Below are 19,960 nucleotides of genomic sequence, written 5' to 3'. Positions count from 1 at the left end.
GGATTCACATTTCTCTTGCCCATCGATCAGGCTTATCTTCAGAATTTAACCAGTTCTGTCTGTCTGTTCTTCCGTTCAATACTGAATGAAAGTATAATGCAAGGGTTCTAACCTGAGGTGTCTGGATTCTGGGGTCTATGAGGGACTGTCAGAAACCCCTTCAAATTTTGTAAAATCTTGTGTGTGTACATTTTTCTTGGGAAAGGGTCTGTGCTTTTCATCAAACTCTCAGAGATGTATGACATAAAGGTTAAGATTTACTGGTAAAATTGAAAGAGCACTGGATTTAGAAACAAAAGATTTGAATTTGATTCCACACTGTTTACTATGTGTGACCTTATATAGATAAATTTCTTGAACCTTAATTTTTTTATCTATAAAATGGGAACGACCATGTCACCATCATTCCCTACTTCAGAAAATCATTGTGAGGGAGTGGAGGTAATATAGCTCAGTGGTTGAATGCCTACTTCCCATGTAGAGGGTGCTGGGTTCAATCCCTGGTACCTCCTAAAAAAACAAAAACAACAAAAGAAAATCATTGTGAGATTTAAATGAGATATCATACAACGAATGGACACAGAGCAGACAATGGGGGGGAAGGGGAGAGAAATAAATAAAATAAATTTTTAAAATTAAAAATTAAAAAAATGAGATATCATGTACGAGAACGTTATGAGCAAAGCTTACAGAACGCATAGTATACCTCGTATACAGACCATTTTCAAAGCACTTCACATGCATCACTGTTAACAGGACCCATTTATTTGTTGACAAAGTGAATTGTAAACTGGTTTTTGTGCTCAGGCACCGGCGTCTTGCTTTGTTGAAGCAAGTCAGTATCCGAGAGAACTGCTGCTCCCTTTGTTGTGATGAAGTGGCAGACACACAATTGAAGCCATGTGGACACAGGTAAGAGGACTGATTTGGTTATCTCCTCTTTTGTACATTGCATAAGGCAACTTTCCATTCTTTTTAATTACTTTTAGATGACTACCAGTTCATAAGAGTTCATTATACTTAGTATGGGCTGAATGAGGAATTAGAATTTGCCAAGTGTAGTACAAGGCTATCTTCCAGAAAGTACCTAATACAGAAGAAGCTTATGTTGTTGTTTTACTTTGTTTACTTAATACACATTTTTTAACACAGTTTTTACTTTAGAAAATGTTGAAGGTTTAATGCTAGTTTTGGGCATCTTGGGCAGTCTCTTAGTTTTAGAGTCTTCTCATTTACTTCTTATTTATACTCCTAACCATGGGGAAGACAGCCTACCTGCTGTCTACCAAATTTCAGCCCTATGAGATGAAACTCAGAGAGCAGCCTGGATTCTGTAAAACAGAGTGTCTAAACATCAGCAAGGGGAAGCGGATTTGGCCTAATGGATAGGGCATCCGCCTACCACATGGGAGGTCCAAGGTTCAAACCCAAGGCCTCCTGACCCATGTGATGAGCTGGCCCACACACAGTGCTGATGCGCACAAGGAATGCCCTGCCACCCAGGGCTGTCCCCCACGTAGGGGAGCCCCATGCGCAAGGAGTGCGCCCTGTAAGGAGAGCTGCCCAGTGTGAAAAAAAGTGCAACCTGCCCAGGAATGGTGCCGCACACACAGAGCTGACATAGCAAGATGACGCAACAAAACAAGACAACACAACAAAACAAGACATGGATTCCGGGTGCTGCTGACAATATAAGCAGACACAGAAGAACACACAGTGAATGGACACAGAGAGCAGACAACTGTGGGGGGGTGGGGGGGTGGGGAAGGGGAGAGAAATAAAAATAAATCTTTAAAAAAAAAAAAACATCAGCAAGTAAGGTGGTTGCAAGGGGAAAACAGTCAAAGAAGAGGAGGTGGGTGTGGTCCTCATGAAGGCTATCCCAACTAGTATTATTAAGGGGAAGAGGATTTGGGCAGTGGTGGCTCTGGCCAGGGTGGGGTATATTCACTGAGTATGTATATATATGAGTAGTACCATGCTGATGGTGCAGGCCAGCTAGCTGTAATTCACCATGTACCATACCTGCCTTGCTCTTATTTTTGGCATAGCTTTAGGCACTAAGTCTCCCAGGGATCCAGAGCCTAAAGTAATGGATACCCCCAGGTATGACAAATCCTGGACCTCTGATTCAGCCTCTATGCATTCGTTGGGTTTTGAAATGGTTTATCCAATTGGCCGTTCAGAGAAGTTTGTGCAGCATATCTCATTTCATCCTTAGCTATAACAGTCTCTCTTCTGAAAGATAGACACAGTGTGTCCAGCCATTCCACCTATGATTATTCATAAGTATCAACTTCGAAGCCCAGAATTTCTCTGAGCAGCTTTTGAGGTTTTAGTCATCAGGGCTTAGAGGCAGATGCAGATGCACAGGCTGGATAGCTTGAAGCCTTTTTTGATCTTTGTTTCTGTAAAAATGGTAAGATCCCAAACAGCCAGATCTTGTCCTATTTATCCTTGAACTTTCTGGCCCTTCCCTCTGATTTTGCCCATAATAAGGGCCCATTAACGAGGATTGCAGTATAAAAGCTTAGAACCAGATATTTTAAGTATGACCACAATCTCCATAATAAATACATCCAAAACAGGATTGGAAGAGGAAATTAAAAGGAGTATAAGAAAATTGGACTTACCCTGACCAGCTAACAGAGAAGTGAAGAAGGTCAACCACCACATCAGGGAGCCAAGAGTGCCTACAACTGCAAGCAAGAGAATTGCATCCATCATCCATGTGGAATCTAAGGCCCTCTTGATATAGAAGTGGAGTGGACATAATCATCCCAGGGTCCACAGGCTGGAGGAATAGCGTATAGATTAGAGTGGACTTACTGATATTGTTCTATGGAACTATTGTGATTAGTAATGGAAGAAATTGTAGCATTGATGTGGAGAAAGTGGCCATGGTAGCAGCTGAGGGTAGGGAGAGGAAGAAGAGATATGATGTGGGGGCATCTTCAGGACTTAGAGTTGTCCTGGGTGGTACTGCAGGCATGTCCAGCATCTGCCATGGCCCCCTGGGTGGACTGGGGGAGAATGTAAACTACAATGTAAACCACTATCCATGTGGTGCAGCAGTACTCCAAAAAGTATTCACCAAATACAGTGAATGTGCCATGATGATAAAAGAGATTGCTGATGTGGGAGGAGTGGGGTGAGGGGGCTGGGGGGTATATGGGGACCTCATATTTTTTTAATGTAAAATTAAAAAAAAAAAATGTAGCTAAACTTTAAGCAAAAATAGCAAAAAAAATTTTAAAGGATAGTGATAAAGAAAGGTAATCTGGATAAATACATTACCAGAACAAACCCCTAGAAGAGATAGAAAATCTAAGCATTTCTATTTCCATAGAGATGGTTATCAAAACTATCTTTGCCTTCCCCCAAAAAGCACCAAGACCAGATGTATTCACAGGTGGATTCTTCCAAACTTTCAGGGAATAGATAACCTAGTTCTGTTTACACTGCTCTAGATCATAAAGAAAATAGGAAAGCCATAATATTCTTTAAAAAAAAAAAAACTGCCAGGGTTATTTCTGTTTTTGTTTTTATGTTTTAATTTTTTAAGGAGATACCAGTGATTGATCTATGGGAAGCAAGTGCTCAACCGCTACACCCACTCCACCATAATATTCTTTTTACAAAGCCCACATGATGCTCATACCAAAACTGATAAAGAAAATACACAAAAGAGAGAACTATGGGCCATTTTCTACTTAAGAATATGAATTTTTTAATCTAAATGAAATATTAGCAATATTAGCAAATAGAGCCAGACAACACAACCAAGAGATGATGGTCTCAAGAACACTTGGATGGTACAATATAGGAAATGTATTAACATAGTTCACTCAAATAGGCCTGGGTGGGATAGGCTTCCTTTCTCCAAGAATGGTAAAAAGGCATTTGTTGGAGAGCAGATGTAGCTCAAGTGGTTGAGCACCTGCTTCTCATGTACGAATTCCTGGGTTTGATCCCTGGTACCTCCTAAAAACAAAGCAAACAAACAAAAAAACCAACTCTCATTGGGGAGCGGATGTAGCTCAGTGGTTGAGTGCCTGCATCCCATGTAGGAGGTCCTCCTAAAACAAACAAAAAGCATTTGTTAAAATTCACTGTCTATTACAAATGGATGGAATACTATAAAATAGAAATGGATGGAGGGAACAAAACAGTATGAAACAGGAATGACTGGATACTACTTTAAAAATATAAAAACATTTCAATCAAACTAGTACCATTTTTATATATACGTGTGTGTGTGTATATATATATTTTTTTAATAGCACCATTTTTAAGGGTGACACACTGGAAACATTCTAAGTGATATTAAGGACAAGACAAGGGTACCTACTGTCTCCACTATGATTTACATTGTACAGGACAATTTACATTAGACAAGAGCAAGAAAAGAGGGAGAAGAACTGGAAAAGAGGAGCAAAATGATTATTTGTAGATGATAGATTATATATCTCAATACTTCAGGAGAATTGGCTGAGAATCTGTGAGAATCAGTGCTGGTAACAAAACAAACAAAAATCAATAACTCCCCTATGTATAAAAAGCAACCAGTTAGAAAGTATAAAATTGGAGGACCCTTTTACAATGGCCAAAAAAAATGGCTAAGAATACAATACATAGGGCCTATAGGAAGAAAATTTAAAACTACTGAGGAATATAATTGAAGACTTGAGTAAATGAATCTGTTCTTAGATAGGAAGACCTCGTTATTATAAAGGTGTCAGTTTTCCCTAAACTCTTAAGTTTAATTTGATCCATATAAAAAGGGTAACATGATTATTTTCTGGAACTAGATATTCTAATTTAAATGTTCGTGTGATAGTAAAGCAAGAAAATTCTAAAGAAAAAAAAAAGAATTAGGAAGACAAACAATCCTATCACATATTAAAATAAAACAAATATTATAGTTTGGTCCTAGGATATGAAAAAAATGACTGAACAATGGAACAGAAATAGAACTATCTAAAATATGAAAACTTAGTCATTGTGTTAAATCTGTGGTGAAAGGTGGATGATTTCATAAATAATATTGGGATAAATGTCTAGCTCTTTGGGAAAGATAATGTATGTATACACATAGACTTTCTGGAAGAATGCATGGTAACTTTTTAACTTCTTACCTCAGAGGAAAATTTGTTTTTTATTTATATGTTTACCTTATTTCATTTTTAACCTTGTGTAATTATTAGCCTTTCAGTTAACAAACTTGTAAACATTTTAAACTTAGTTGGGAGGTAGTCAGGGTCTGAACTTTTGAAGTATTAACATGACTGACATTTATATCTTTCTCCTCAGCGACCTGTGCATGGATTGTGCCTTGCAACTGGAGACCTGCCCATTGTGTCGTAAAGAAATAGTGTCTAGAGTCAGACAGATTTCTCATATTTCATGACACACGTGAAGAGGCATTATGGACTTGTTTCTACTCAATTCCAGCCATTGTTGAAAAGAAAAAGAAAAAAACATCTCTAATCAGTCGTACGCACATTGAAACTTATAGCCATGGCCAGATTTTATGCTAAAATTGGTAGTTTGTCAAAGACAAATTCTCTTAGAATCTAACCCAACTTACCAGCCCTGAGAAATTCCTTTGAAGGCTAAGGAAAATTGAGTGCTAAGCCTGTGGTACTTCCATGAAAAACAATAGGAAACAGTGCCCTCTTGAGTGCTGTTGAAACCTTGGCGGATTTCTCCTTGTTGGGTTCTCTTGATTGTTTAATACAGAATGCTTGTCTCATTTTCTAAAGTTTTTATTTTGGGCTAAAGTCATGGAGAATGACAGCGTTTCTGGGTTAAGAATAACTTTTCAGTGGTCAGAGAGACACCACAGTGTGTTAAGCGTGGATACTGCACTGCAAGACTTGAATCTATAAAATTAGAATTTCACAGGTCAATACTACAAGCAACATAGAGGACAAGAAAGAAGGTGCACAGACTGTAGGAAAAAACCCAAAATTTTGATATTTCAGTGATTCCAAAGAACATTCTAGTTTTTTTTAACTGCAGAAAATTGGTGGTATTTTCACATTCATGTTGTTTCTATCCAATTTGAGTACCCACATTTTGTGAGGAAAAAATGTTTTACCAATGTAGGAGGAATTCTTACATTAATTGCAATGTTAGACTGGAGAAAATTTGATATTTAGAGTATTTTTAAGGTACCATCAAATCAGGATTTTTTTTTTAATTTTTATTTTTTAATCAGTATTGTTTTCAGAAGTAATATACTTTGAAACTCTTGAACTAATAGTCTCAAAAACTCTGGAGGACAGTCTGACAACAGGTGTTTCTATTGTTTTAAATAAATACATGTTTTTGAATAGTAAATTCAATCATGAATTGTTGACTATGTCTTCATCAAAAGTGTTAACCCCTCTCAGGGTCTCTGGTGAAGACCTTCAAGAGTTTGGTTTTTTCTCCCAGAAAATTGGAAGGTAGAATTATAAATTCATAGAATTTATTTTATAATGGTGTACCTCAGCAGCTGCCTTTCAATTTATGCCAAGTCCTTACTGAGTTTATACTTGAATAGTAAACATGTCTTCGAGTTTTACAGTGTCTTAAACTCAATGCACATTTTTTTTCTTCCTTTCCCACCCTTTCCTGTTCGTAGTTACCTTAAACCTGTCCTTTTACAGAGTGAATTACTTTCCTGGCTGTACTTGTTGGGGTGCTGGATTTTTTTCCATGTCTAGTCTTCCATAAATCCAAATATATATAGAAATATACGTGTGTGTGTGTGTGTGTGTGTGTGTCTGTGTTCTCTTCTTTAGCTTGTGGTGAATACAATAATTTCCGTTAAATAAACATTTGTTGCCTTTTTTTAACTAAGATTTTACAACTTTCATTGTTGCCTTCTGCTAAAGTTATAAGATAATATACTCTCAGATTTAAGGGCTAGTTTTCAAGGTTGGAGAGAATCAAGTATTAGAATTAAGAAACAAGGCTAATCACTCACTTATCCAGCACATCTTTATTGAGTATATAACGTGCTGGGCAGCATACCTATGAGGTGGACAAAATAGATGTATTAATGGAACGTATGTCTGGTGGGGGGGGAGACAAATATATTTGTGTGTATTGTAATAAACTGTTAGTACCCTGAAGGAAAAGAATAGGGTGTTATGAAAGAGAATGAGTAGGATCTAATTTAGATTGGGGGCTGGGGGGGTGGGTGTGGGAGAGGTTGGCATTAGAAGAAACCTTCCTGAGGAAGTAATGTTAGTAGATGAAATGGGGATGGGGTGGGGAGGGGCACCAATAAGGAGATTCTGAAGTGGCTGAGCTGGGAGGTGAAGGTGGTCTGTAAATTTCGTGGCAAGAATTAAATGGAATTAATAGATACTCTCTTGCGGGTAGTCAAAGGAATGCAGGAACCTATTAGCTTTCAGAAATCTACCCTTGAACTCTGCTCATAAAATGGTCTACTTTTCCCATTCTTAACTGTCAGACCATAAAACAAGAGGACTTCAGTATTAAATTGATTAAAGTCACTTAGAATGGAAGCAAAATTTTAATTTTGGAGCTGCTTCCAAGAGAAGAGAAAAAGTGAGATTAGCAAATTGTATGGAAGAGAGTCAACAGTATCCGTACTCTGTACTGAAAGTAAGGATCTTAAGAGAAACTGAAGGCTAAATTTTACTGCTGATATTGTACCAGGAAAAAACAACCTAAAAAATTGAGTTATGGCATTTCTCCAGTGATTTCATGAGGGAAATGTCCCAGGGTTCCAGCCAAAAATTTTTTTAATGAATTGCCACCTTCTTTTAATGATGTAAGTAGGGCAGAGGAAAATCATGATGCATTTGCATCATACCCAGAAATAGTCAATTCAATCACTATTGTGTTGTGATTCAAACAATTTCACTAGCAGAAAATGGTAGGCATTAGCAGAAAATGATTTTGCATGAATTTCAACCATCATGAATATGCATTCAAGAAAATAATCCCTCCAACTAAGATCAAGTCTTTCCAAGTTCATTTTTTTGCTATTCGCTTTTTTAATTAGAGCTTTAGGTTTACAGAAAAATTCATAAAATAGCGTTCCCATATTTCCCATATACCTCCCTATTATTAACACTTTGCATTAGTATGGTACATTTGTTATAATTGATAAAAGAGCATTTTTATAAGTGGACTATTAACTATGGTCCATGGTTTACATCAGGGTTCACTATGTTATATAGTCCTATGGATTTATTTTTATTCTGGTAACATACAACCTAAAATTTCCTCCTTCTAACCACATTGAAATATATAGTTCAGTGTCGTGAATTATGTTTCCAATGTTGTGCTACCGTCACATCCATTGCTAGCCCACAAAGGATTTAAGAAAAGTTTATTAATGTAGAACATTTAACATTCAAATCAATTTTTAATATTTGTAACAGTAGAAAAAAAAGGCCACCATTCTGTTTTCAACAGAAAAAAATCAGATTCCCAAGAGTATGATCTGACAACCCAGGAATTAGGGGCCACCTAGCAAAATGATTAAAATAGGCCCTTAGATACAATTTACCACCAGTGTGTGTACTTTAACCACTAAAGATGCCTTGATTTTCAAATCTGTGAAATGGAAATAACAATACCCACTTCATAGGGTTTTTCTTTTTCTTTTTTCCTAGGGTTTTAAGTATTTCAAAAAGAGACCATATAAAAGGTTCATTCAGTACAGTAACTGGCACATGCCTGAGTAAGTGGGTACCTGTTATCTTTATCCCCATTTGTTCCTAGAGCCAGATGGTGTTGCAAAAGATGACCACAATTTTTTTGAGATTCCTCCAGTCAAGAAGTGAGGTTTATGCCCCATCCCCTTAAATCTGGTAAGTTCTTTTTGACTGCTTGACCAATAGAATTCAATAGAAGTGATGTGCCAGTTTCCAGGCCCAGGCCTGAAGAGACTGGCAGTTTCTACTTCCTGTCACTTGAAATACTGGTTCTTGGACCCAGCCATGTTTTGAGAAAACCCAAACATCTCCAAGGAAAATCTACAAAAAAGCAACTGAAGTGCCCAGCCCTCTCGCTAACAGCTACAGGTGAGCTTCTAAGAGCTAACACCATTTTGCCAGCCACATGAGTGAACTATTTTGGAAGAGGCTCCTCCAGCTCCAATGCTTCCGCTGACTACAAGGGCAACAGGCTACAGTAGTTGCCCAGATTGCAGATTGGTGAGCAAAATAACTCTTGTTTTAAGCCACTATGTTTTCCAGAGGTTTATAACAGCAGTTGATAACTGGAACCGATAAAATCACTGAATTTCATTCCTGTTCCACTCTGGCCCCATAAATGACTTAGCAATATTAAGAAGGGTGGGGAAAACATTTTTTTAAAAATAAATAAAAACTTAGAAAAAAAAAAAAAAGGTGGGCAAGTTCATTTAGTCCAGAAGAGTGGAATATAGAGAAAGTAGGTCATTAGGAAGTCTGTCCAATTTGCTGGTGAGCCCTGTAACCAGTGCTTGACTAAACTTGATCCATCTTATTCAGCACACCTTTCTAGATGCCTCTCTCCTACCTGGTGCAAAACATAGTAGCTCTGAGAATTGATTTCATTCTAGATACAATTATGTATCTCTGTAACTAGATCCATGTCTCACTGATCTATTTTATGTCCACTCAGAGACTATGTCTGCCAACTCAAACACAACACCCATTTGGCCCAAAGCTAATGAGATATAATGCCCAGTGGCCCAAAGCCAATGAGATGTAATGCCCAGTGGTCCAATCAAGAGAAATCACCTTTAGGGAATCCTTTTGCAAAAGTTGGCAGTTTTGGTATGGACTATTGTTTAGATTGAGTGGTTCTGTTAACTTTTATCTTGCACGATTTACCTAGAAAAAGGTTCCTACTGAATAAACTTTATGATGTAGAGATCATCTTTACTATGTAAATTTCAATCAAATGGCAGAACCAGTGCTTGCGGTGGGGCTTTCCTTGCACGAGGAGTGACTGTCTTGCAAATCACTTTTGCAGTACGCTTCAAAACAAAGAGTTGGCGCTCAAGCGATTTGTAGTATACAGTTCTCTTTAAACAAGTTTTAAAATACTTAATCTTCACAAATACTCTGCGAGGTGCAACTTATCCCCATAGTTGCAAGTGAGGAAACTGAGGCTCTTGGCTTCAATTCTTCCATCCGTAAAGCGCCACATAGCATCTGAACAACTCAGCAATCCCACTCCTTGCTTGAACGCCTTCGCGACTTTCCTTCCCCGCACTTCCTCTCCGGGCCTCTGCCCCGCCCCTGGCGTCGGGTAACGCGCCTCCGGGATTGGCTGCCGGGAGCCCGCGAGGCGAGTAGCCGGGGGCTGGGAATGAGGCGGGCGGAAGGGGGCGCGGTGGCCATGGTGACGGGAGGCGGGGCGCGACGCCCAGTGGTCAGTAACGGACCCGGGGACCCGCAGAGGCTGCGGCGGCGGCGGGCGCAAAGCCGCCGGGCCGGGCGTGGAGGCAGGGGCGGTGCGTGGCCGCTGCGCGAGGAGCCTGAGGCCCGGGCCTTTCGCGCAGGCGCAGACTCGGCTGGGCCGTGGGCAGGCCGTGGCCCCGGCGGCGAGGCCTCCTGCCGGCCGGGCGACGTGCCCTCGATGCCGTTTGGGGCTCAGCGGAGCGGAGCGGAGGCTGGGCCCGGGCAACGGGCTGGGTAGGAGCCCGACGGGCCCGGCAGTCCGCGCGGCTGGAGGCGGCGGCGGCGATGGACGCCTTAGAGGAAGAGAGCTTCGCGCTGTCCATGTGAGGGACGCCGCCGGGGCCTCCGCGGGTGAAAGGGGTCTCCTCGCGGGGCGGGGCGGGGCGGGGAGCCGCCAAGGCTGCGCCGTAGTTCTGGGTCTAGATTCTGCGGCTGCTGCGACGGTCGGGCCACGCTGGTCAGGTCCGGGAGCAGCGGAGTGCGGGCGGGCGCCAGCCTGCTATCAAGGCCCCCATCACAATCCCTCAGCCTGGCGCCCTCAGCCGTCAGCCGTCAGGCGGGTGTGGGCTGCCCAGACCTGACCGCGGGCCACACGACCCCCCAGCCTCCCCGCCCCCAGGATCGCACGCCGGGCTCAGGCTCACAGCAGAGAGGTGTGGGGCGATAGCAAAGATGCGGTGAGTGATCCCGCAGCAAGTAAGTGCCAGGAAGGATCGGAAATGTCCCACGTGAGCCTTTGCTCCCTTTATTGTTCCTTTTGGAATTCTTTGTGTCATATAGGGTTTGCTGAAGGTGGAACCATAACATTCTTTAATGCCACTGATGGGTAAATGGGTTTTCTTCTGTTTGGAATTGCTAGATTAGACAATCATTCTTAATTATTGAAGCTTTTTTTTCCCTTTCTGCATGTTTGAAAATGTAATTTCTAAAAGTAACCAATAATTTGATATAGCACCTAATCCGGGAATATTAATTTTCAGCTCTTCCGCCTCTGATGCAGAATTTGATGCTGTGGTTGGATATTTAGAGGACATCATCATGGGTAAGCTTCCTCACCACAACCATGGGAACGATGCTCTTTAGGTCTTAGACCCTTGCTTTTGAAGACCTTGAAATCATTTTGGAGAGTTCTCTTTTAAAAAAGAGAAAACATGAAGCTGCACATCTTTTTTTTTTTTAGGGATGGGGGATTGAACCTGGGACCTTGTATGTGGGAAGCCAGCACTCAACCACTTGAGCCACATCCACTCCCTGCATGTCATTTTTTTTTCTTCTCCTTCTCCAGCCCTCCTCAATTAAAAGCAAATGGTTATTTTGTATGAAAAAATTACAGAATGCTCATCACAGAAACAATTTGCCTGTTGCACTGAGTAATTATTGTTCATATCCTGTAATGTTATTTTACATTTATCTGGTCTTCTCCAGCTCTTTTTTGGTTACTATTTGCATGGAATACCTTTTTCCAACCTTTCACTTTTTTTTTTTTTTTTTAAGATTTTTACGTTTGTTTATTTCTCTCCACCCTCCTCCCCCATTGTCCACTCTTTTGTGTCCATTCTCTGTGTATTGTTCCATGTCTGTTTGCATTCTCAGCAGCCCAGGGAATCTGTGTCTTTTTTTGTTGTGTCATCTTGCTGCTTCAGCTCTGTGTGTGTGTGGCACCACTCCTAGGCGGGTTGCGCTTTTTTTGCGTGGGGCGGCTCTCCTTGCAGGGTGCACTCCTCTGGTGTGGGGCTCTCCATGTGGGGGTGGACACTCCTGTGGCATGGCACTCTTGCGTGTGGCAGCACTGTACATGGGCCACCTCACCACATGGGCCAGAATGCCCTGGGTTCGAAACCTGGACCTCCTATATGGTAGGTGGATGCTCTGTCAGTTGAGCCACATCCACTTCCCCCCAACCTTTCACTTTTAACCTGGTTGTGTCCTTACATCTGAGGTGGGTCTCTGGTAGACAACATATACCCGGCTCATATATTTTTATCCATTCTATCATTCTATGTCTTTTGATTGGAAGTTCAGTCCATTAACATTCAGTGTTATTACTATAACAGCATTACTTACTTCGCCTCCTTTTTCATATTGTTCTATTGTCTGTCTTCTTATCCTTAGTTTACCCTTCTTAATAATCTTCATTTCTAAACTCGTCTCCAAATCTCTCGCCTTTGTTTTTTCCTTTAAGGCTGCAGTACCCCCTTTAGTAGCTCTTGCAAATCAGATCTTTTGGTAACATATTCTATCAGTTTCTGTTTGTCTCTGAAGACTTGGAACTCATCCTCATTTTTGAAGGACAGCTTTGCTGGATACTGAATTTTTGGCTGGCTGTTTTTCCCTTTCAGTACTTTAAATACACCATACCATTTTTTCTCTCCTCCATGTTATCTGATATGAGGTCAGCATTTAATCTTATCAAGTTTCCCTTGTATGTGATGCTTTGCTTTTCTCTTGCTTCTTTCAGAATCCTCTCTTTATCTCTGATATTTATCATTCTGAATAGGAGGTGTTTCAGGGTAGGTCTATGTGGATTTATTCTCTTTGGGGTGCGTTGTCCTTGGATATTGATATTTATGTCCTTCATAATGGTTGGGAAGTTTTCAGTCATTATTTCCTCATATATTCTTTCTGCCCCTTGTCCATTCTCTTCTTCTGGGACACCAATACTGTGAATGTTTGTGTATTTTGTGTTGTCATCCAATTCCCTGAGACTCTGTTCCAATTTTTGCATTCTCTTTCTGTTGTCCTATTTTTTCCAGTTCAGATATTCTGTCTTTGAAATAACTAATTCTGTCTTCAGGCAATTCAAATCTGCTCTTATGTGCCTCTAATGTATTTTTAATCCATCATATCTTTCATTCCCATAAGATCTCTTACTTTTCTTTGCAGGCTTCAAATTGTTCTTTATGCTCCCCAGTGTCTTCTTAATATTCTTTATTTCTATAGTCATATTTTCTTTAAATATTTAGGAGAATTGTGTGATTATCACTGATTAATTGTCTTAAATCCTGTATCTCTTCAGGATATTTAGTTGGGCTATCTCTTCCTTTTTCCTAGTATGGCTTGTAATTTTTTGCTAATGTCTAGGGATTTGAATATGTTGATGAATTTACTCTGATGGCTAATTTCTTTCTCTTGCCTATTGTGTTTTTTTTTTTTTTTTCTTTCACAGCTCTTTTTTATTTGGTTCAACTTATTCTCAGTCTTTAAAATTGCTCAGCTTAAGTTTTCAAAATTGGGCTATGGACTCACTAGTGGGACACAGATTTTTTTCACAGGGGTTGAATACAGAGAGCAGAAACAGGTTTTGTCCCTGCAATTTCCAGGCCAACCAGGAGATGACGTTCATCAGCACACCTTCCCATGGAGGTGGTTCAATCTGGGCTTTCCTGTGTTCTTGTGTTGAATCTCTAGATCAGAGATTCAAAGCAGGCTCTGCTGGTGGAATTCACTGAAGGAAAGCACCGCAGTCTCCCCTTCCTTTTCCCTTGAAACAGCTGACAGGAAGGATGATGTCTGCTCCCCTCTCAGTCTGTTGCTGTGAGCTAGGTGTTTTAGTCCAGTGTAATATCTTGGAGGTGGAGGAGGGAAACCCTTCCTCGTTGCCACAGGGGCTTGTCATTTTGGCTTCTTCATCTCTCTGTCCTTTACCCTTCTGGTAGTTGCATAGCAGATTCCCAGAGCAGGTCCCTCAGACAGGTTTTGGCTCTTTCTCTGTTGTTTTTGTGAAAGCATTCAGCTTTGCCTGCTAGTCCATCGCCATCTTCCCACAATCATCCGCACTGCATGTCATTTTTAACAGTGTGCAAGTGATACTAGTAAGGCTTGCTGTGACTTTGAGGCAAACAGCCCAGTACCCCTCAGAACAACTAACAGCCACATAGATTCCCCCAGCCTGGAAGGGAGTTATTGAGTAGTGGGGTAACTAGAAGTTATGGGGCTCTGGTGAAAACTTCAAGAAATATCGACCTACTTTATCTCATGTAGGATAAGAGGAATCTCATTTTTCAGGCAGTTTGAGTTTTAAAACATAAAATGAAACATCAAACCCTAAATACATATGCCCATGAAGAAAACAGAGGTATCCTTTGGCTGGCTTGTGGTTCCCGGGATTTTGAGTTCCTATTTGTGGATTCATTTTGGCGTAAATAAGTCCTGCTAAGTAACAGGCAAGCGGTGTGACTGGCATCAAAGGCTTAAGACCAATACGTGGGTGGGAGAAACTAAAGAGAAATCTTTATCTATTAGGTTTTCTGAGAAAGGAACATGTATTTTTTGGTGTTACTGGCTGGGTAGCTTATTCAGTTTAGTATGACAATGGCTGACCAAGTATTTGTACCTCTAGGTCCTTTAAAGCTTCATACCTTTAGCTCCTCAATATAGAAGTTTCACTACCACTAAGCTCTCATCCTGTGTGGCTTCGAGGATTGCTGAGAAATCCATTCAGTTGTTGCCCTTTATGGGTAGCCTGTTTGCTATGGGAAAATGAGCCTTCTGAAAGTACAGGGTGTTTATCCCAACGTCAGGTCCTTTATGAAACTTCCTTTTTATTTTTAGAAATAATGTCCTATTTAGTTGTTAAAATTCCCTAACATCTAAAATCCACCTTGCAACCCTATCATCCTCATTTTTCAGATGAAGAAACTGGGGCTTACAGCTAGTAAATGGCTGAAGTGGAACTTGAACCCAGGCAGTCTGGCCTCTGTCAGAGCCCATACTTTTATTTATTTGTTTGTGTATTTTTTAGAGCCCATATTTTTAATCACTACAGTTTGCCCCACTGCTGCTAAAATTACTTTCTGAAGTAAAATAAGAGAAAACCCAATGTGTTCCTTTATAGAAAAGTGAGAGTTCCCAAGCCACCCTATGTGGAATGTTTTTAAAATGGACTGGATTGCTCTATTCAACATCCCTTTTAACAGAATGCCCTGCCCCCTTAAAACACCATCAACTTTCCCTCACCTACACTGGACATTGAGAAAGTAGTAATACTACCAACACAAAAGTACTACTTACTTAATATTTAATATATCAGATGGTTTTTAGTCTCCTTTAAAAAGAACACATTTTCCCTATTGTAATTCAGATGATGAGTTCCAGTTATTACAGAGAAATTTCATGGACAAGTACTACCAGGAGTTTGAAGACACGGAAGAGAATAAACTCACCTACACACCCATTTTTAATGAATATGTAAGTGGATCTCTATTTCTCTTACCAGACCAGTATTTCTTTAAAATTTAAACTTAGAATCCAAAAATGTTGAAATTTGTTCTTGCCTTTTAAAATCTGCCACCAATATGCAGCCAGGGGTCCTAATTAGAATCTGATAGAGTCCCCATCTGTTCATTATTCCTCTACCCAGCTCATGTGGTCATTTCCAAGACTTTGAGACAACCATTTGATAAGTTCATCAGCTACTTACTTTCTTAAATCTTGGCTTGACCATAATGCTGCTTCCCTTTAAAGTATGTGGGTTCCCCATACCTTGCATTTGCATACTTTAGACATTTTGGCTTTCATATACAATTTTTTTCAACTTCATGACTCATTCAGGTATGGTAAAAGTGAAAACTGAGACCAAGATCACTAACTAGGTGGTGACAAAACCAAGACTCAAACCCAGAAACCTCAACTCTTGACCCTTGGGTCTCAGCCTCCTGGGATTACCTCAGCTGCCTAAGAATAGGTCTAAGACTCCATGACTTCCTTTTAACGCAGATGCCGGGTGTAATGGCTGAAGGAGGTTTCAGGCCAAGCCGTTTATGTTAAATCTACTATCTAGGAACCCTGTGACCACTCCAAATGTGACTGGTCCAAATGCATACTTTTTTAAACGTTCTTTTTTGCAAAGATTTCTTCTATCCAGGAAGAAAAGCCTCTACCTGTATTAGAACATTCACCCTGTTCCATTATAATTATCTGCCAATATTATTTACCAAAACACTGCAGGAGCTGTGTTTTGGTCCTCTTTGGTGTCTCCAGCACTCGGGAAATGTTTGTGAAGGGCTGGAGAACAGGCTTTCTGAAAAAAAAAGTAAATTTTTCCTAAAGAGTGGCCTGACCAAGATCCTTTCCACTATTTTAGATTTCCTTGGTAGAAAAGTATATTGAGGAGCAGCTACTGGAACGGATTCCTGGATTTAACATGGCGGCTTTCACAACAACGTTACAGTGAGTTGAACTTGAGACTCTGTATCTTTCATGGTTTTCTACCTTTCCCCACTCTGAAAAGCCTTCCTTTTGAGTGCTTAGTGCTTAAATGTCGACACCTTGGTGGTTAGTTCCTGGGGGGTAGGTCTTCAAAACCTTTGAATGAAGTAGTGAAGAGACAATGCCTGTGACATTCATTCAGGAAACAGTCATCCTTTTCCTTTTGCAGGCACCATAAAGATGAAGTGGCTGGTGACATATTTGACATGCTACTCACGTTTACAGATTTCCTGGCCTTTAAAGAAATGTTTCTGGACTACAGAGCAGTAAGTCACTTCTGCCTTTTTTAAGTTGCATTGAACCATGTAGAGAGAGTAGAAGTGTCAAATACAAACCATCTCCCATGCTTCCCCATCATCCCCCTGAGGAGTGGCCAATATTAGTCTAGCAGCTAGTGAGGCAACAGAGAGTGAGCTGCTTTCGTGCTCTAGCCGGGACCTGGGACCCGTGACGCCCAGTCTTTCTTGTGTTTTGGTGAAATGGGCCTCAACTACTACTCCAGGGCCCTGAAATCATCAAAAGGGCAAGGCCAAAACCGCAGGTCTAATTCTGCCTTGCCTTTCATATAAGGAAGGCTTTTTATAGGAAAAAAACAAATGTGTTTTTGGCATAGAGTGGTACATTTTTTAAGAGTAACCAGGGTTAGCATTAAGCAGAAATGCAGAATAACCTTCCCGTCCTACGTCTCCCCAGTAGTTGGGTCCTACCCAGAGTGCCTCCTTCCTGATACCAGGGCAGAGTCCTGAGCTAGGAAGGGCTCTTCCCTATTTCTCGCCTTTGAAGGTGTCTTTTTTTCTTATGTAGGAAAAAGAAGGCCGGGGACTGGATTTAAGCAGTGGCTTAGTGGTGACTTCATTGTGCAAATCATCTTCCACTCCAGCTTCTCAGAACAGCCTGCGGCACTAGCTCCCACCTCCAGGCAGCAGGATGGGTCCCAGTGTCAGCGGCACCCTGGGCTGGGAGAAGCGTCAGCTAATGCCGACAGAATACATGTCGCAAAGGGTGCCTTGCTGTTCATTAATGTAAAGTATTGATGGGTCAAAAAGAAAATTCCCTCATCTTCCCAGGACCTGTTTCTCCTGAGCCACCTCCTTGTTTGCTGTAACCCTAGTACTCCTACAGTAGATACCTCTCCCAGGTGCTTCTGGTTATGTCAGCAGTGTGGAGCAGCCCACTATCAGGAGTCCTCCCTGCCCCGAGTATCACAGCAGCCTTTGCACAGAACTTCAGTGGTGGCCCAGTTCCTTCACTTGGGTCAGTTTCAGGCCTTCAGCCCAAGTGGTCCAGCTGTGGGTTTTTGATTCCGGAGTGTTTTTATCTAAGATGTCACTATCCATATCTTGAGATTTCTGGAGCTCCTATTATAGCTTATTTTAGCCATGGCAATCAACTGAAAGCTCTTTACCTAAAAGCTACATGTGAAAGTCAACTTGTGTTTCCAGGCCTTTTATTACTGTCTTCTGCTGGTCCTGATATAATCCCACTGTTTTTAGTAAGTCTCTTGTAAGCATTATTTTTGAAAAAATATTTTTATAGATGAATACTCAGGCTAACCTAGTGGATTTAATCTTGGAATTTCCATGATTACCCACTTAAAGATCAAAGTATTATATGCTGTGGCTTTGTAGATGTTAGTGCTATGAAGGCAAAATTGCTTTCTACATTGGTGTTCCTGACGGACCAGTGATGTGCGCTGTGTGCTGAACGGAGACCAAGAGGTATCCTTTCCTTAGAGCATGTTAAGTGTGTTTGTGCAGGTTTGCTTAAAATCCTTTCTGTATATATCAGTCAGTTAGGTTTTCTGTTGTGGTGGATGTGAGTTTAGTTAAAAAACCATGCTGCAGGCTCTGCAATTTCTTCTTCATGTCAAATCACTCCTACCAAATGGTGTCCCGCTGCTCCAGCTCAGCATGAGGAGGAGCAAACAGCTTCAGTGGCCATCTCTCTGGCTCTGGTTTAGTAAAATGTTTGGTATAATTACTGACCAGAAAGCATGCATGGCATGTCCTTCAAAAGAAGAAAAAACATAGTTTAATTCACAGTGTGTACCTTTGAAAGTTTTCTTAAGTAAAAATAAAAACCTGTACTGACTTTCCACTTGGCTGTTCTGGTTTTAAAGGATAAGCTATGTGTTAGTGTTTTTCTGTACTGAGTTGCTTACTAAGAAACACGTTTGTACTATGAACAAAAATCCAACATGTTTTGCAAGAACCACCGTTCTAAACTAGTCAACATCTTTCTTCAATGCAGCGATCATTAGGAATTACTGCTTTGGTCCTTTTGAGGCAAAGGCACTCTCCAAGCCAGTTCTTAAAAATATCAGTTTTCCTGGGCTTGCTTTCCCATCTTTTTCTTACTATAATGGGACTGTCCATCGCAGGGTAGCATGTGGGAAACACATGATGAAGACACATCATTCAGTCTGGCAGGTTGAGAAAAGACAGGTAGACAAGGCCAAAGATGAAATGATGAAAAAAGAGCTAAGAAAAGGGCAGACTATTCTTTTCACCCTTTTTCATGGAGAGGAAAGCAGGCAAGCCTGATTAGAAGATAGGCTTTCTGATTTCCTTTAGAAGAAACTTGCCTCTCCAGCCACACAAACTCACCCTGGGCCACTGTCCAAGGCGCTAGGGCCTAGCCTGGGAAGGCCCAACATTTGCCCCAACCTCAGAAGAGGGTGACGCCTGTCACTTCCCACTGCCCGCCCCCAGGAAGCAATATTCACCCAAACTGCAGAGTCCAAGGCGTAGGTAGGCGCTGACCTGAACCGAAGAGTAGTTTGATTAGGCATGTTGATGATGACTCTACTGAAATAGTCTGAGGTCAGTAGGTTAAGGTTACCTCTTAAACCTCAAGATTAGATGGATTGTTCTTCCTTGAAGCTAAACTTTTTTCTTGTGAATTAATCCTGAAATAACTAATTTATTGTTCAGACTGAGGCACTTGAGTGAAAAAGATGCTAATTAATACTTAGGCCAGGACAACTGGCATAAACAGGAACTTGGATTACCCTCCTTGATCCTCACCAGTCAGTAATAGAGTAACTTGTTTGCCACTGTTTGCATCTAGTTACAATTTAATGGCTGCAGGTTTTTGAAAAAGGACCAAGGGGGCCTAGAAATGCCTGTGGCTTATTATTCCAAGAATGACGGTTTACAGTATTAAAACAGTGAGCTCAGGAGTAGATGTGGCTTGAGTGGTTGAGTGCCTACCTCCTACATGAGAGGTCCCAAGTTCTGTTCCTGGTGCCTCCTGAAAAAAACAACCAAGCAAAACAAACGAAAAAACCAACTCAGGGAAGCCAATGTGACTCTGCTTGAGTACTGGCTTCC

General features: G+C 41.0%; 2 protein-coding genes across 6 annotated transcripts in view; both read left to right on the top strand.

Annotated features, from left to right (window-relative positions):
• Nucleotides 1–6,845, top strand: part of RSPRY1 (ring finger and SPRY domain containing 1) — a 49,717-nt gene extending 42,872 nt beyond the window's left edge. For all 3 annotated transcript variants that reach the window (XM_004480032.3, XM_004480033.4, XM_004480031.5), the window contains exons 14-15: nt 808–912; nt 5,314–6,845. In XM_004480032.3, coding sequence (XP_004480089.1) covers nt 808–912; nt 5,314–5,410 — 202 coding nt within the window. In that variant the 3' untranslated portion in view covers nt 5,411–6,845. The remainder of the gene's footprint in view (nt 1–807; nt 913–5,313) is intronic.
• A 3,591-nt stretch (nt 6,846–10,436) lies between these two features.
• On the top strand, nt 10,437–18,839 carry ARL2BP (ARF like GTPase 2 binding protein). 3 transcript variants are annotated; one of them, XM_004480030.5, is made up of 6 exons: nt 10,437–10,744; nt 11,402–11,463; nt 15,502–15,608; nt 16,504–16,589; nt 16,798–16,894; nt 17,433–18,839. In XM_004480030.5, exons 1-6 carry the CDS (start codon nt 10,707–10,709, stop codon nt 17,532–17,534), a joined length of 492 nt encoding a protein of 163 aa, XP_004480087.1. In that variant the 5' UTR covers nt 10,437–10,706; the 3' UTR covers nt 17,535–18,839. The 3 variants fall into 3 exon arrangements, with proteins under 3 accessions (XP_004480087.1, XP_071065256.1, XP_058135957.1); XM_071209155.1 differs by having other exon boundaries at nt 10,441–10,772; XM_058279974.1 differs by lacking the exon at nt 10,437–10,744 and adding an exon at nt 11,099–11,117.
• The last annotated feature ends 1,121 nt before the right edge of the window (nt 18,840–19,960 follow it).

The sequence above is a fragment of the Dasypus novemcinctus genome, chromosome 18, assembly GCF_030445035.2.
Source record: "Dasypus novemcinctus isolate mDasNov1 chromosome 18, mDasNov1.1.hap2, whole genome shotgun sequence".
Taxonomy (NCBI): domain Eukaryota; kingdom Metazoa; phylum Chordata; class Mammalia; order Cingulata; family Dasypodidae; genus Dasypus; species Dasypus novemcinctus.
This window is presented reverse-complemented; position numbering and strand designations above follow the sequence as displayed.